Source organism: Pagrus major, chromosome 14 (genome assembly GCF_040436345.1).
Source record: "Pagrus major chromosome 14, Pma_NU_1.0".
In the NCBI taxonomy this organism is placed as follows: Eukaryota; Metazoa; Chordata; class Actinopteri; order Spariformes; family Sparidae; genus Pagrus; species Pagrus major.
The window spans coordinates 24,651,640-24,670,422 of NC_133228.1; the positions used below are offsets into that span (position 1 = coordinate 24,651,640).

Consider the following 18,783-nt stretch of genomic DNA (forward strand, 5'->3'; position numbering starts at 1 on the left):
TTTACAGCCACGTTGTTGTTTTATTTACATCACAAACTTTAAACTCTGGAAGCTAAAATAACAGAAAACATTCAAATATTTTACAAAAGTTTACAACAGGGAGAGAAAACACAGGACGGCCGAGTCGCTGCAGCTTTAAAAGACCTTGTTTTGTTTTTACTTGCAGAGATTTTAAGTGCTGATCACAGTTAAACCGTCACACACGTCGGACGTTCAAACAGTCAATGCTTTTTATCTTTTATTTTACGTTTCCATGGCTGCGGATGTGGGCGGAGCCAGAAAACCAGACCCCACCCCCTAACAACCAATATATAACAAATTAAAAATGCAGCACAGTAAAAAAAATGTATGAATACAAATTTTATTCCAAATTTAACTAGATGTAAAAAAGAAACAACTACTTATTCACTTTTTTCCGGAGCTTTCTACCACATCACACGTCTTCCTCATTGGATTGGGTTTGCTCAGTCGTCGTGGAGACGGATCAGCGACGTCGTCAGGTATGTTTAATTTGTGCTGCTCAGGAAGCTCCACACTCTGATGAAGACGGTGAGATGTGGCTGACAGCTGCATTAGTAAGTGGACCTTCTTTATTTTTAGCTCACATCAGATTTGTGTAAAAAGCTCACGTGGTCGTTGAGGATGTGGATGATGATCGTCAGACTCATGCAGGAATCAGACTTTAACGTTTTTACAACATAAACAACAAAAACACTGAGAATGTGTTGAAACCAGTCGTCACCTCTTTGACACTGAGTCGTTTCATGTGTCTGACCTCGAGAAAAGTGGATCCAAGACTCATTCAAGACGACCCACAGTGACACACCGAAGTGAGAGGGACCGACTGAAGCACGATGGGAGACGTGGTTGTGGCCACGATACGAGCTGACTAATATACAGAAAGACCCGATGTGATTGGTAGATTCATATTTCTGTTTCCTCTGACAGATACGGGTTATTTAAGAATGGTTATCGGACCGAATGGCTCAAATTCTGACAGTGAAACGAGTCATTTCTCGGCAGTTGTGACGCTAAAAGAAATCAACCAATGTTTTACAGACGCTTCTTTCACAACGTTAGCTTACGGGAAAAAAGGAACCACGTGACGATGTAATTACAAAGTTTGACCAGTCATGAAAAGTGGCGCTCTTCCTGGAGGCTTGACTGGAAAAAGCACATTACTTCACTGCTTCACAGCGTTGATCATGTAAAGGCGCCGCCCTCTGGACCATCTAACCTGGGACGACCGAGACAGACAGATGTCTCATCCGACTCACGGAGACGAACTGTAAATAAAACTGAATCTGGATTCAGTCCTGATGTCAGACACTTGAACTGAAGAGTGTAAACAGGTACAAACACATTTCTCACAGTCTAACAATAGAAAATAGGATTGTCACAGTAGCTTGTATTTACAACAATATGTACACATTTACTGTACACACACACACACACACACACACACACACAGTACATTCACACATTCAGACTTGTTATTTAGTCTTTAACTTCTGGAAAAACCTGAAATTGCTGTTAATGTGTCCTCTCGCTTCATTTGTGGGTCAGAAAACAACTGACCACAGTTTGATTTGATTTTGGTGACACTGTCTCGGGAAGATCAGCTCATCGTTTTCCTCGTCAACAGTTTTTAAGAAGCTCCGTTTTTTTTTTTTTTAGGTGTGAAACTGAGAGAAAAAGATGCATTTTCAGTTCATGGCTGGTATTTTATCAGCAGACACTGGCGTCATGTGATGTCTGAATGCTTCCTGTGTGGACGTTTTTGACGCACGATTCAGAAACTCTGAGAGATAAACAGAAAAATTCAGCAGAACGGCGCTTCAATTAATGCTGATTTTGATGTTTTCATGGGAAAGAGAAAACTTTATCGATATTACAGATAAAGACGACAAGTTCCTGGACGTCGTTCAGCAGCAGAACACGAGCGTCTCCTGTTTGTCTTCTGATTCCTGCTCTCAGTTTCTGAGATCGACTCTGTGACAAAACTCACACACACACTGCAGATTTCACACACACTCGCAAAAACATATTAGCTGTGGACACACACACACACACACACATGCACATGCACGCACATGCACACGCACACACAATGCCCAACAGCGTTTGGTGGAACATTTGGTCGGATGTTTGGTAACACAATGCTGTAAATCGTGTCGTATTTCAAAATAAAAGCTGCTGACTGCTCACAAAGCCTCTGTGTGTGTCTGTGTGTGTCTGTGTGTGTGTGTGTGTCCTCCAGCATAAAGTCTTGGATCGACCAATCAGAGAGTAGAAGATGTTAAAGTCCTTTTGATCTGATTTTCAGGTCGTTTTTAAAGAAGAAATAAAAACAGAGACAAAGACAAACAAAGAGAGAGAGAGAGTTGGACTCAAACCGGCGGCGTGAACTGTACATGGTGAGCACCTTCGTGTCGTTCACCGTCCTCTGCTACATTTGCTACCACAACATCCCATCAGTCTGCAGTGTGTGTGTGTGTGTGTGCGTGTGTGTGTGTGTGTCGTGTGTGTGTGTGTGAGGTCTAAAGGTCCATGACTCACCTGCCAAAAGTTCTGTTAGCGCCGCTCACATGAAGGACGTGGACAGATCAAAAATCATTAGCTAGAAATGTGAAGTTTGTCCTGAGGGTGGCGCTACAGTAAGAGTCACGTGGTCTTTAAAATTAAAACATAAATAAAAAGATAAAACAGTTCAGTCGCTTGAATAAAAATGTCGGCGTTACACGTTTGTTTGAGTGACAGCTGGACACAATAGCTGCCGAGCAAGAGGCCACTGTTTAAGATGGTGTTTCAACATTTGTAAGCGTCACACCACCTGAATTTGTTTTGACAAGACGCCGGCCGAGCAAGAGACCACTGTGCTCACACATTTTTACTCCTGACACCACTGGATGATTGTCGACATCAGGACATTTTCCAGCCACGTTTGTGGTGACAGAACCAGGTGTTTAAGCCAAAACATCATCTTTTTTTACACCTAACCAGAACACAAGCCCGGTGTTGTCACGAGACAAAAATTAATATAAAGTATATAAAGTATATAAAGTTGCAACGTATCCGCGGTTTGACGAAATGTACGATGCTGACATTTAATCTGGCGATTGGGTTTGGATAAAAACATACAGTATGTTTTCAATTCAAAATGTTCGAGCTTCTGTTCTCATCAGTGGGCAGTGACGGTGTAGAGACGGACTGACCTCTTAATTATATCTGTATTTGGGCCTTCGGACCAACTCAAGTCTTAAACTGGGTTCTGACAGTCTTTTTTTATACGACAGGAGTTGAAGTAATAATCCAGGAGCTGCCTTAAGAAACTGAAACGTCCTCAATTCGAGTCGGATCTGATATGTTTGTTACAAGTCAGCTGCTTTTTTTGTCTATTTCCTGTCTCCTCTCCTTCACAATAAAAGCTAAATAAACTCCTCCAGAAGAGACCACAGACTGAATCTGACCGATCAGTTCAACACATTTGACTTTGGCAGGTGAGAACTTCAGACTGTGTTGTGTGTGTGTGTGTGTGTGTGTGTGTTTGTGAGTCAGTCTAATGATGAGGAACAACAAACGCCACTGAATGTTGCCTCTCACTCCTTCCTCCTCCGCTCTCCTCCTCCTCTTCCTCCTTCGTGCCTCCGACCGCCACCAGCGCCTGCGTCGAGTCACACGACTGTTTCTCTGCGTCCTCGTCGTACGTTGAATCCATCACGTTCGGCCTCGACCTTCCTCCAGCTCCTCCTCCTCCTGCTCCTCCTCCCCTGCCGAGTCTGGCCACCCCCACGGCCCCGCAGGTGCGTTTGGCGAGCGCAGCCAGCTCTTGCCGGGCGAGCGGGTTGAAGAGGATGTAGAGCAGCGGGTTGACGCAGGCCGGCAGCGGCGCCACCAGCAGCAGCACCCCCCTTCGCTGCCTCTGGGCCGGCGGCGGGGAGACGAAGCAGGGAGGAGAAGGAGAGGAAGGCGACGGGGAGGTAGAGGAGGCAGTCAGAGAAGAGCAGCCAGGCGACATGTCGAGTCAACGCCACCTCCTCTTCAGCGGCGGGTGGAGCTTTGTTGGCGCGACAGTAGAGGCGAGTGTAGGCGACCGTCATCAGTAGGAAACACAGCGAGTCGAGGAGCACGAGGGAGACTGTGAAGGCCAGCGAGGAGGAGGAGGAGGAGGAAGGCAGCGGCAGACAGAGGGAGGTGCTACTGTGTCCGGCCACCAGGGGGGGCAACGTGACGGCGAGGCCCAGCAGGAAACACAGACAGACGGCGAGATGGACGGACAGCGGCGACGAGGGGCGACCTGGAGAGAGAGGAGAGTGAAGAGGAGGTCATGACCAGGAAAAACTTTACGTGCTTGTGTGTGTTGAGATGTTTTTTCTCACCGTTGTGTCCGTCAGTTTTGTAGCGGCGTGCGGCGGCGGCGAGGCATCGCTCCAGAGCTGCGACGGTGAGCAGGAAGAGGCCGGTCTGTGACGCAAATACACACAGGAAGCCGCTGAGTCGACACAGGAAGCTGCTCTCCCACCTCGCCCCGTACCTGCAACAGGAAGTGATGAAGTCCAACACCTGTGTTACCCTACAGCTGAGTGACTTTTATACTCTGGAAACAGAAGTTCAGTCTGTGTTTTTTACCTCCAGAAGCTTCCATACGTCCACGCGTCCACCGCCGCCAGCCAGCCGCTCCACACTCCCATCAGGCCGTTCACCAGGGCCAGCAGACCAATCAGCAGCTTGGGTGGCGTCACGGAGGAGGCTGGAGAAAAGAAAACCGACAGGACGACCAGGCTGTTGCTGACCAATGAGAGCGCTGCGATGAGCCACACCCCTCCACGGATCAACCAGCTGCCGAGCAGGTGGAGGCAGGGGCGGAACGGACCTGGAGGAGGATCGAATCGGTTTCAATTAACATGCCGTTAAACACCTGTCAGCTGTGTTTAACTGTCGCTGTGAACTCGTGTGCGTCACCTGGTGCCGGGCTGCAGTGGACTGAGTGCTGAAGTTTGGGTTCATCTTCAAAATCCAGCAGAAAATCCTCCCAGTCCTGATCGACTGCAGACACACAGCAAGGACGGCAGGACATCAGAGACTTTTACTTTGAAATGTCACTCAAAGCACAATATTCGTCACATTTTAATGGCGGTGTTCATGTGTTTGTGCCACCTTGACTGGAGAGGACGGAGGTTTCTTTCCCCGTAGAGTCTGCTGCCTCCTCCCTCTCCCAGGATGAAGCTCCTCCACCTCCTCCACCTCCTCCTCCTCTCCTCTCACAGGAGACGAAGGCGCAGCACTGGAAGGCGTAGGGAAGCTCCATCACCCTGAACACAACCAAACACAAACCTCCTGTAACATCCACCTCATTCATCAGTGTTTAAATCCACTTTATTACACCTGCTCTTCAGCAGAATGTCCCTTTAAATGCTCGGACGTAGGGACAGGTGTGTGTGTGTGTGTGTGTGTGTGTGTGTGTGTGTGTGTGTGTGTGTGTGTGTGTGTGTTCACCTGACTCTGGGCAGGTCCTCTCGGGGTATTAACTCCATCAGCTCTGTGTTTCCAGCCAATCGCAGGTGAGTTAAACTCTGGAGGCCAATCAGAGGCAGAGACGACAGCTGATTGGACGAGAGGTCACTGCAGAGAGAGAGAGAGAGGAACAGAGGTTTCCAGGTTGTTTCAAGGATGTTTTCCATGACTTTCCAAAACGTTATCACAATACTGAACAGTGGTAAAAAGTAACTAAGTACATTAAATACTAACATGTCCAATATTACGGTGGCCTTGTTGTTGAGTTTTGACCTTCAGGGCCACCATTAATAAAATGCAAATATTGGATCAATCGCGTCGTCAGGTGACGAGGTGATGAGGTTGTCATGGTTACTCACAGCTTGGTCAGAGCGGGCAGAGCGGAGAACGAGTTCGGCTTCACCGACGACAACCTGTTCCACGATAAGTCACTGCAGAGAGACACGGGGGCAGTGAGGGAGTCGAACCGGCAACCTGCTGTGTACATTCAGTGTTTCTGTCGGCCAGTCTGAGTTTATTTAATCTGTCAGTGACCTCTGAGTGTCGACCTGAACTGGACGCATGTTAGCTGGGATTAAAAACCAAACATCACGGGTTTCACTTTACAGCCGGTCTTTGTTTCTAATCCCAGCGTGTGTGTGTGTGTGTGTGTGTGTGTGTTATAATACTCTTATTTCTATAATACGATAATAAAACGAGTCATAAACACATGACAGAGAGGTGGAAGGAAATAAGGAACAAACGTTACGGTTAATTAACATTTATTATGAACTCAGATTATAGTTGTTATAGTGACAAACTAAAATGTGTTTGTGGCAAATTTTATATTTCTCATACGTTTTTATTGATTGATATTATAAATACAAAAGATGAACTAATAACTCATGTTGTATTATAATAGATTACTCTACTGGGGAGAATATAAAGAAGTTAAAATGAGGTCTATATTTATCAGTTTACCACATTAATCAATAACTATAATCTACACTTTCTGTAACTGACACTTCTTCTAACACTGAAGATCAGTAGTAGTATCAGTTGTAGTATCAGTAGTAGTATCTGTAGTATCCGTAGTATCTGTCGTAGTATCAGTCGTAGTACTTGTTTCCTGGCTTTGGTTCAAACTCTGTCATCACACCTGTCCACCAATCAACAGTCAGACCACCTGCATCTGTGTGTGTTTCCATTTGGAAGTGTTTAAAGAGGACGTCTTCGGATCACTGCGCAGATCTGCAGCCTGATTAAACCTGTGTGTGTGTGTGTGTGAGTGTGTGTGTGTGTGTGTGTGAGAGTGTGTGTGTGTGTTTGTGTCAGTGTGTGTGTGTGTGTCAGTGTGTGTGTGTGTGTGTGTGTTCTTACAGAGAGCGCAGTGACACCAGACCGTGGAAGGTGTTCTCCTCCAGTTCCTCTATCTCGTTATGGTGCAGATCACTGCAACACACACACACACACACACACACACACAGACACACACACACACACACACACACACACACACACACACACACACACACACACACACACACACACACACACACACACACACATTAGCTCTGAATGTTTCCATTACATCACGTTTATCAATCTGTTTTGCAGCACACAGAGTTCAGTGTCTGAGGGATCTGATTGGTCAAACATGGACCACAACAGTGCTAATTATTCCCATAATTCACAGCTGGATGTACTTTACTGGTTGCTATGGTAACTGTTAAGCATACAGTGACAGCGAAGCGGATTAGATAGCTGTGTGTTCGAGGCTTTTCAAAGGTCTGAATACAAAGAGATTTGTGTCAAACAAATAAAAAACATTATAAACAACATAAAAACCTAATAAACGATAGTTTCAGAAAATAAAACTCACATCTTCTGAACGCTCTCACAGCCGGAGAAACTGGGAAGAGTCCGGATCTGATTATAGGAGAGATCACTGCGGAGAGAAAGCCTCAGATGTCATCGCAGTTCAAACATCCAAAAGACACTGAACGCATCACAGTGCAGCTCGTCAACAGGAGCTCACAGCTGACGACACAGCTTATTAAAATATATTATAAGTATATATATTAGTAGTATTTTCTACCTTAAAGCACGACAGGGACGGTGATGTTCACCACAAATATCTCAACTACCACCACCATCCTCTCAGGATGAATCATAACAACTCTGGTGATGCTGATTTCTCCTCTAGCGCCATCATCAGATCAACATGTTAATGTGTCCAATACTTAAGTTTATGACCAAATACCTGCAGAACTAATGACATTCACATGAGCCTCAGCTGGACTTTGTGTTTGTTGTAACGACTCCTGATTAGTGAAACAGTTTCCTCCAATAATGAAGTTAATTATATGATTCGTTCAGTCTGCGTCGTCTCAGCTCCAGAGGTTTATATTTGGACTCACAGCAGCTGAAGGTTTTGAAGCTGTTCACACACTGAACTGGGCAGAGAGGTGATCCGAGCTCCTGTGATAGTCCTACACACACACACACACACACACACACACACACACACACACACACACACACACACACACACACACACACACAGAAACACGTCAGATGATGTTCATCATTCACTGTGGTGTAAACAGGAGCACTGAAGATGTATGATGATATGATTAGATGAATTATGGTGTGTTCATGTGCACCAAAGGTGTTATACATAGTACTATGTTGCATTCAGGGACAGTTAAAAGGAATCGCAGTGTGTTCAGTTGTACTAGGTTGTACTATGGTGTGTTCAGGTGCATTTAGAAAACATTCTCAGGCACACTCAAGATGGATGATGGTGCTAAGGTGAATTATACTGTGTTCATGTGCATCAGAGGGGTTATACATGGTACTATGGTGCGTTCAGGAACATTTACAAAAGCATTATGGTGTGTGCAGGTACATTTAAAATGCATTATGTTGCATTATGTTAGGTTGAACTATGGTGTGTTCAGGAATACAGAGGATGTAATTGTATTAATTTATCTATTAATGTATTAATTAAAAACTATTATGTTGCATTCAGGAGCATTTCAGAAGCTTTGTGTTGCGTTCAGGTGCGTCAGAGTTGTACTATGACGTGCTTAGTTGAATCATGGTGTGTTCAGGTGCTTTCAAAGTACAGATTGTACTTTGGTGTGTTTAGGAATCGTGAAAATGTGTGATGATGTGTTCAGGTGACTTCTGGTGTGTTTGGGAACATTTAAACAGTATTATGGTGGGTTCAAGTGCATCAAAACTGCATTGTTGCACTGTGTTGTGTTCAGGTAAACTGTGATGTGTTCAGGTAAACTGTGGTGTGTTCAGGTAAACTGTGGTGTGTTCAGGTAAACTGTGATGTGTTCAGGTAAACTGTGGTGTGTTCAGGTGCTTTTAAAGAACATTATGATGACTTTAGGTGCATTTAAAGTGAACTGAGTGCTGGACAATGATACAAAGACATTATAATAAAAGACAGAACCACACCAGGTGCGTGCTGTTAGTGTTATATTATAATATTAAACTCTTACACACTGTTTTGTGAGAGCTGAAGTAAAGCTAGTTGCGCTACAATGTTTCAAATTTCACTGTACATGAAGTTTCCACTCATGTCAGGACGTCGAGGCGCACAGTCACAGTTTAAAAGCAGAGAGATGAAGAATGTGTGACAGTTTGTTTAGTTTTGATTTCCACCTACTGGTTCAGTGTGAGGTGACTGCTAAACACACACTGCTTCCACAAATGAGTTTAAATGGAAAAATACAAGAAAATAAACACGGTGGAGGTGTTTATTATGACGAGGAGAAACTGGGTCACAACAAGGAGCAAAGCGACGGCTTCAATTTCAGGCCGAGCTGCAGAAAAATAAAGTTACAGTCCGTCATATGGAATAAAAACTGCAGCGGATTAATGACGGCACACACTGGTGTGGACTACAACAGCAAACACACTCGCACATGAGGCATTCCTGTGTGTGTGTGTGTGTGTGTGTGTGTGTGTGTGTGTGTGTGTGTGTGTGTGTGTGTGTCTTACAGGCTCTCCAGGCTCTTGGTTCCTGTCAGATCTGGAAACTCGGTGAGATCTGCGGCTCCGTTCAGAGAGCTGAAAACACACAGAGAGTTTGTGTTTGCGTCTAGATGACAGACGTTTGCAGCGTTTGTGTGGTGTCGTTTTGTTTCAGTCTGCGTTTACATTGTTTGTGTAATTAGTGTCTGATTTAATGAGGCAGCAGCTAATCACTGAGTCAGCAGGTCGGACTGATTCTGGTGTCAGTCTGTGGATGAAGGAGAACTCAGAAACATCAGTGTTACCGTAAAAAGAGTGTGTGTGTGTCTCACAGTGTTCGCAGCTCTGGTAGGTTCTGAAAGGCAGATCGTCCGACAGACTGGATCGGGTTGTCGTAGAAAAATCTATGAAACAGACACACAAACAGCTTCATGACATCATCATCATCAGAACAAACACATGAGGCAACAAACTGAAGAACAGCTGACTAGAGTTGTCGCTCCTTGTCTGATATTTAAGGTTTACTTTGCAGAAACGTGACATTTGAATGCTTCAATTCCTCTGATTCATTTTTCAATTAACTGAAAGATGATTTCTCAGACATGGAGGAAAGGAAAGTTTACTTGTGTAGCATCTTTCAACAATAAGACAAGACATGTCAAACCTCCGTCTCTCTTCAATCTACAAAACAAGATATATAAGAAAGTCAAGGCAATATAAAAAGATTTTAAAAGAGGTAAATAAAAACAGAAGCGTGATGAAGCATTAAGGTTCATTCTTGTCCTTGGGAGAACATCACAACTCTTCCCTGAGCTTTCAACTGCATCACAGTCTTTCTTCATGGAGACACGTCTGTTGACAGATGACCTTGAGTTGGGTCGTGTATGAGACGGGTCAGTGGTACCTACATGGTGATGAGTGAGGGGTTCCCGGTGAAGGCGTGCTCGGGGATCGACTGGATGTTGTTACTATGGAAACCACTAAACAGGAAACAGAACGGAAATTAGTTTTTTCTTTCCTCCTCCGTTCCTGATCTGTTACCGGTGAACAGTGGAAGCTGGAAAAAGTGCTCACGTCCTTTATTTAAGTAAAAGTACTAAAGCAACACGTCTAAAACCAACCAGGACAAAAACACTCTGATTCTGAGGCAAACATGATGAACTGTTCTGTTTTTCAGCAGACAGAAACCTGTTCTGCTGATGTTTGCTGAAGAACCTGAGCCGGTCTCGTCCGACTGGACTCACAGGCGCTGTTTTACATCAAACACACAGAAACACATCGGACTCACAGTTCTTTGAGGTGGCTGAGCGAGCGAACGGCCGTCGGAAACTCCGCCAGACTGTTGTAGTTTAAATCCCTGAGAGACAAACAGACGTTAGAAATGACGGCAACTCAGAACACACACACACACACACACACACACACACACACACACACACACACACACACACACACACACACACACACACACTGGGAATTGTCAACTCTTCACTAGAGAAATTGTGATTAGCTTTAAATCAGGAATCAGGACTTATCTTCCAAAATATAGACTAAATATAGAATAGTCAACTTTTAATGGGAATGCCAGATACCACTGCCAGTGGACAGCTCTAGACTGGGAATACCAGCTGTTTACTGGGAATAATCATGTCTAGGCTGGGAATACGAACTCCACATGTGATTTCCTCTGTGCTATAATGGGAATACTCTTTCTGGTGGGATGAAAATATGAGACGGGACAAGATCCACTCTAGAAATGGTCAGCTGCTAATAACAGTCATCTTATGAGTGGGAATACCAGCTGCATACTGGGATTGTCAGTCCTAGACTGGGAATACCAACACTACATTTGATTTAATCTTTCCTGGAATGGGAATACCCACTCTATATGAGATTTTGTATGTCCTATAATAGGAATAACAACTCTACCACCTCTCAGTAGATGGGAATACGAACTATATACTGGGAATGTCAGCTCTAGACGGGAAGTACCAGGCGTGTACTGGGACTGGCGAGCTCTCAACTCCAAACGTCAGCTCTGGACTGGGAAAATCAGCTGCAAACTGGGAACTTTTCAGCTCTAGACTGATACTAACTCTGTACTGGGAATTGTCACATCTAGATTGGGAATACCAGATCTACACATGTAACGTCTGCTCTATCCTGGGAAAATGATATTTAGACTGGTAACACAGCTTTATATTTGGGATGACAGCTCAGAGTTGGCTCTGAAGTGGAAGTGCCAGCTCTGCAGCTCTGTGGGAATGTCAGCTTCGGACTGGGAAAAGCTTCTCATGTAAATGTTTGTGTTTCAAACCTGATGTTTAGCTTAATCTTTTTTCCGTCTTTTCAGTTTATTAAAGAAACATTTAACTGTGCCTCGCTCTTTTCTTTCATCACCAGCAGAGACTAGAGCATTCTCCCAGCCGACACATGGCTTCAATTAGGTCCTCTCATCCATCTCTGGGATGCAGGTGGCTATAACACGCACGCACACACGCACGCACGCACGCACGCACGCACGCACGCACGCACGCACACACACACACACACAAACACTGTGTGGAATGAAGCTGCCACATTGTGAAAATACCATTAAATTGAAATTGCTTCAGTGTGGTGCTGACTGTGTGATTACGAGTGTGTGTGTGTGTGTGTGTGTGTGTGTGTGTGTGTGTGTTCAGAGGATGATTTGTAGCAACAATAGCGTTCTGCCAAACTATTATTGATGGAGTTTGGAAGGCTGTGATTGGATGGGAGGTTTCTGATCCGGCGGGTTGAGGGAGGATCGCGGGAGAGTTTCCAGAGTTTCTCTCAGTGATCGTCATGTCGTGCTGTAAATTGTGCGTGCTGATTAGGTTCAACAGGTTATGTTGGTGGGTGGGAGAACATCAGGCGTCCTGCTGTGAGTTTCTCCCAGAGATAATGTCAGCTGACTGCTGGAAACTCAAGCGGCTGAATCATCAGTAACAGAGAGCATGTTTGGATGTGCACTAGTGTTCATGTTGTCGTTGGGTTTTTGGAGCATCCTGGATGTTTGCATGAATTTCTGGAGATGGAAAACCAACTTTATACTGGGAATGATCTGCGTTTGACTAAAAATGTCCGCTTTAGATTGGGAGAAACAATTCTGAACTGGGAATGTTTTATCTCTACACTGCTAATACAAAGCTAATGTTTGCTCTATACTGGGAAAATCATATTTATACTGGTAACACAGCTTAATACTGGGAACATCAGCTTCATACTGGGAATGTCAGCTTCAGACTGGGAAGATCCCAAACTGATTTGAAAAGTCGTCATTTACTCCCTCGACGTGCGGTCGAGCTCGTGCACACACTTCAGACGCAGTGCATGCTAACACTTCTAGCTTAGCAGCTGCAGAGAAGCTTTAGAAAGAGTGTAAATAACATCTTCTCAGATCCGTTTGTGATCTCGGGGCTTCTGCAGACTTGGATCACAGCAGACAAGCTGCATGGAGACATCTGATGTTTTTTGTTTAGTCTCCAGCTGCTTCAGCTGTTCAGCAGAACGCTGCAACTCTGTTTTACTGTGAAGCTCCAGAAATATTCTGTGGACTACGAGACTTCACCTGACTTTATATCATCAGGAGGAGATGATGGCTGAGCCTGACTTTATATCATCAGGAGGAGATGATGACTGAGCCTGACTTTATATCAACATTTTTAGGTGAACTGTTGCTTTACAGATATTTCCCATAAATACATAATAAACAATATTACTGTCACTGATATAATGAAATTATAATAGCATGATAATGCAGGTTCACCCTTTAAAAGAGCAATGAACTTTATTTGACATTGGTACGTGAAACAAACATTAAAAATGCTAATATCCTATACTGAGATCAGCAGAAATGATCACGGTCATGTGAAGACATCAGTGAGTCGATGACATAATTATCATGACAGGCCTCTGATCCATGTTTATGATCATCTCTGTGAAGGTGTGTCATCGACTCAAGTTAGGTGGCGGTTAGTCGGTGAACAAAAGTCAATAAGCTGAGCTGCAGATAAGTTGAATTATTCCTTTAATGCTGTTCAGGAATGTGTTTGTCTTGACTGACAGGTGTCTCAGCCTCTCCCACATCATTCTCGGTGGTTTTTCGGGGGGTTTCATGAGAGCCACAGACAGTTACACAGTATTTTGTGGTGCTTCAGAGGTTTTCAAAGGGATGTTTTAAGAGCTGGATTTCGGGTTTTTCTGCTAACCACCATTTTCGTCACTTACTGGAACCAGAACATCCTAATTTGGGCAGCAGGAACGGGGCTTAGGTGAAGCTGAGGTGGGCTCGAGGAGGGAAACCACCACAGCTGAACGAGACACTGACGCTCTTGTAAAAGCCGGGTGTGTTTTCCTTTAAGAGCGAACTGAGCTTGTTGTTTCAATTTATTTTTTTCTGTTTTCATTTCCGTTTTCTTCGTCTCTCTCTGTTTGTGTTTGTAGTTTCAGATGAACATGAGTCTCCGCTGTGGTTTATTATTTCTGATCGTACAGGTACACAGCCTCCCAACACACACACACACACACATGCTGCCTGTGGGTGTGTGTGTGTGTGCATGAATAGTAATTATGATTAGCATACAGCCAGGGCCACACACAGAGCCACACACACACATTCAGAAGTATTTCCAAATGAAGGCAGTGTGTGTTTGTGTGTTTAAACCTGCTTCTCTGGTTGACTGAGAAAACAGAAACATTTCTACACACACACACACACACACACACACACATTCCTCAGATTATACACACACACACACACACACACAACAACATAAACACACACAGGTTAATCTGACCTCAACTCTTTCTTAATATCCAGAAATACTCTCTGAAGTCACGAGCAAACCGCGAGTACAAGTGGACGCGTAGTCTCGTGTCACTTCCGCAGATTCATGAGTGTTATTGTGAGTTTTGACTGACTGACAAAAAAAAGCACAAACATCAAGTGAACGACGTGACTGAACGAGTGTTATCAGAGAAACATGGGGTGAAGAAGGAAAGACTTCTACGTAGCTGCTTTTCAAAGTAAAATCCTCACAGTCAAAACATTTAGAAAACTTCTATTCTTATTAAAATAGTTGTGTTATGTTTGTTTTGTGCACCATGTATTGCTGTCTCCTGTGTGTGGTCCAACAAACAGCTCTGAGACATTAAACACTATTTGTTTTGTGCAGATGTTTCAGTTTTTAATTTCTTCATAAATACGTGATGTGGTTTTACAGCATGTTCAACATCCGCTTATCAAATCTGATTCCTTCTGAATCTCTGATTGAATCTTTTAAGGTTGTTTGTTTCAATCCTCTATTTTGAAGGAAAGTTTGCTAAAGTAAAGTAAACAAAAGTTAAATCCAGTGTTCCTACAGGTGTCCCTCGCTTTGGGGTCCTCCTCTGGGTAAACTTCACATTTTTAATTACTGTCTTGAGAAAAGAAGATCTTTCACTCTGCTCTTGCAGCATCACCAAGGTTATTAATACTACTAATGTTTTAGTGCCCCTGAACCTTCATCCAGTGTTTCGTTCCTTTTATGATTAAAATAAATGTGATTTTTACATCATTAGAATCAATATTATATCTGAATACACTGCACAAGAAACTGGAGAAGCTAGTGCAGAAAAATAAACAAGGCAAAGTGCAAAGATAAGAAACTTGCTGAGGAGGTTCGCTGGGGAAAGTTATTATGATAGTTTTGATTCTCCTCACAGTCATTTTACATTCATTTCCCTCAGGCAGTGCCCCAAACAATCACGCTGAATCAATCTGAATTTTACTATATGATAAACTCAGTAAATATAAACTCTGCACTTTGCATTTAACACTTCCTGAAGGTGAAGTTGTTACAGAGTGTGACGGCCCACCTGAGGCCGAGCGCTCGTCCTTCTCAAGTTATCTCAAGTGATCAATATTCCCATTTATTTATTTCATGTGGTGAAGTGTGTCCACATTTTGGAACAATTGATAAAGTTTTTTAAAGTTAGCATGTGTGTGTAAACGTCACCAGTTGTTTTTTCTTCTCAGATGTCTGTAGTGTCACAAAGAGGCAAACGAATATATATATATATATATATATATATATATATATATATATATATATATATATATGTACTGTGATTTTGTGACAAACTCATTGTGTCAGATGGATCTGTGACTGACTTGTTAGCTCTCAAGCTAAGCTAAACACATCCAGGACCCGTCTCTGTGTAATCTGACAATCAGCAGGACAAAAAAACAAGTTTCACTAAATCTTCAGGCGCTGTTGGAATAAATCGTGTTAAGTGTTCTTTACAGACGTATAAATTAAACTCTGTCTCATCTCCTAACCCTTCACCCTGACCCCAACTCAACCCTGACTTCTCCAGCTCCTCCCCAAAACACACACACACACACACACACACACACACACACACACACACACACACACACGCAGAAACTTACAGCGTCTCCAAACTGTGGAGGCCGTGGAAGCAGTCCGTTCCCATGGAAACGATCCTATTGTTGTTGAGATGCCTATGGAGAAAGAGAGACTGATGGACTAATGAAGCAGACAAAGAGTGTGTGTGTGTGTGTGTGTGTGTGTGTGTGTGTGTGTGTGTGTGTGTGTGTGTGTGTGTCTTTTTAAAAGGGGCCCCGGGGGCCTCTCAAGAAGGTTTTTTTTCTTTTGGTAATTTCATGCAAATTAGCTTCAAGCCGATTGGACAAAAGAAATGACAGCAGACTTCAATGCTGCCGCGCTGAATGCCATCACACACACACACACACACACACACACACACACACACACACACACACACAAACAGAAAGTTTTGCATGTTATTAAGGAGCCATTACAGACAGTCAGGGACACGGTTAAACTTAATGCCGAATGCAGTGACAGCTCCTAGCAACAGTCTGCACACACACACACACACACACACACACACACACACACACACACACACACACGCACACACAAACAACAATATTAACAAAAAGTCTCTGTAAGTTCAGTTAATTCTGTGTTTGACTCACAGCGTCGATCTGACTTCAGTTCAACACGTTTCATATAAGTCAGTTAACTTACCTGCACAACCAACCAACTCACGCTAACTAGCTTGTAACTCCCTCTTTTCCTGCTGGCTAAGGTAGTGACCGGTCAATGACTACCATCCAGGCTAACAATGTCAAACTGACTGACTTACCTACTGACTAATGTTAACTTACTCAGACTAAAGGACTGGTTAGTGAACTGAAGCACTAACCAGCTGGATAGTCTTATAATCCACTAACAAACAAAAATACAAAATGGCTAAACTACTGACTAAACAACTAGTAAACTCACAGCTAAGCAACTAACTCTTTACTTACTAAACAACTGAATCATCTACTGGCTAACCTGCTACTGAACAACTAACTAACCATCATGACTAACTAAACTAAATAACTTATTAGCCTTCATGGCCGACTTACTGCTGATCAATTGACTAATCACCATGGCTAACTTACCTACTCACCAACTAGCTAACTAACTAACCAACCGACAAACCAACTAGCTGCCGTGCAGTACTTGCTGAGTAAACAGCTCATTTACAGGCTGAACACCCGGCTAATCTACCAGCTGACTCCTGTTTCCCTCCTCTTTTTCTTTTCCCTCCTTATCTCATCAGTTTCCTTCTGCTCTACTTTAACTTTCTTTCAAAACTGACTAAATAAGAAGAAGAAACTCAAAAAGCAAACGTAAGCACCGAGCCTGTGTGAGCGTAAACACTCCAGATGATTTACAGACCTGTTTAACAAACAGAAGGATCCATACGTCAGGCGACAGAGGAGCTACATGTGTTCAGATGTGATTAAATGGAGATAAATCAGATGGAGGTGTTGAGTTGTTATTAACTCGCGTCAGTCTGACGAAGGTTTTGCGTTTAATCTGAAGTCAGTGGACATGATAAATCAACTTTATGAGCTTTTCTTGTTTGTACAAAGTTTAAAATGTCCTGCTGGCTGATGTGAGGCTACTGTTGGGGTTAAAACACCTCGTTGATGGCTTGATGAAGCTTTTCTGAACGTGTATACGTACAGCACCACCAGGCGGCCCAGCTTGCTGAAGGCGTTATCTGGGACGTGGCTGATGTGGTTGAGGGCGAGCGTCATGGCCTGCAGGGCGGGCAGCTCGCCCAGAGCCTCCACCGGCACCTCCGTCAGAGAGTTATCGTCCAACCACAGGTGACGGAGCGAGCGCAGGCCGGAGAAACAGCCAACGGGAACGCTGGAGATGTGATTGGCGTCCAGGCGTCTGTAGGGAGAAATACAAAGAGTGTAAGTTGAGTTTTACAACACCTGGAAACTCTCTGAAACACTTGTATAAATAAAGCTCATGATTGTTATTATTATTATCGTGGAGGTGAAAGGATGTCAGTGGAAACGTGCTGGATGAAGCACGATGTTCTCCAGAAGAGTTTCTCTGTTTGCACGTTTAAAACAAAAAGCATAAAAACAGGTGAAACCAAACTACCGACAGAAAAACATCCAGTTTCTCTGCATGTGAAGAGACTTTGAGATGCGTTTGAGGACTCACAATATAAAACGGAGCCCTCTCCTCGCTCTGAAGAGGAACATTAGAGATCAAGTGTTTGAACAGCGCAGAGGAATGATCGGCAGGCTGCTCGAGCACCACTCGACCGGCCGACGAGCTCTCAGGCCAAACGAAGGTATTTTAATGAGCACACACTTAATGCTGAGTGTGTGTGTGTGTGTGTGTGTGTGTGTGTGTGCGCTCAGTAAGCAGCCATGCTGAGAAATAAGAAATACAATAATAATTAAAATTGATTGAGACTACAAAATAGTAAGTTTACGATCAGAAATAAACCTGATCTCTTTATTTCATCTCCTTTATGCTTCTGCGTACTTTTTGACTTCACTGACTGCGTACTTTTTGACTTCATCGCATTTATTTAACGGCACAATTTTCCTCATTAGAGATTAAACTGATGCTTCACAACCTTGTTTTGTGTCCTGTTCATAAAAAGCAGCTGTTATCGTTTACAAACACTCTGTTTGTTTTTCCTTGAGTTAAAGATCTTCTGTCGAACTTCTTCCAGCGCTGAGTACAAGTCAGATGGAGTGTAACTAAGTACATTTACTCAAGTACTGTATTCTTTATTTGACATGCAACATAAACATGTCCTGTCTGTCTGTCTGTCTGTCTGTGTGTGTGTGTCTGTCTGTGTGTGTGTGTGTGTGTCTGTGTGTGTCTGTGTGTGTGTCCTGACAATACCTCCTCTGTTCATGTACAGAAGAGG

At 43.7% G+C, this 18,783-nt stretch overlaps 1 protein-coding gene across 1 annotated transcript in view; it reads right to left on the reverse strand.

The window, feature by feature from the left end:
• The window catches only part of LOC141008210 (leucine-rich repeat-containing G-protein coupled receptor 5-like), a 35,919-nt gene continuing 17,136 nt past the window's right edge, over positions 1–18,783 (reverse strand). Inside the window, 17 exon segments of the mRNA XM_073480459.1 lie at positions 1–3,910; positions 3,912–4,297; positions 4,380–4,534; positions 4,630–4,873; positions 4,963–5,046; positions 5,158–5,312; positions 5,497–5,622; positions 5,874–5,945; positions 6,874–6,945; positions 7,376–7,441; positions 7,914–7,985; positions 9,514–9,582; positions 9,819–9,890; positions 10,395–10,466; positions 10,775–10,843; positions 15,944–16,015; positions 17,562–17,777. Of these exon segments, the coding sequence (XP_073336560.1) occupies positions 3,560–3,910; positions 3,912–4,297; positions 4,380–4,534; positions 4,630–4,873; positions 4,963–5,046; positions 5,158–5,312; positions 5,497–5,622; positions 5,874–5,945; positions 6,874–6,945; positions 7,376–7,441; positions 7,914–7,985; positions 9,514–9,582; positions 9,819–9,890; positions 10,395–10,466; positions 10,775–10,843; positions 15,944–16,015; positions 17,562–17,777 (2,353 nt within the window). The 3' untranslated portion in view covers positions 1–3,559.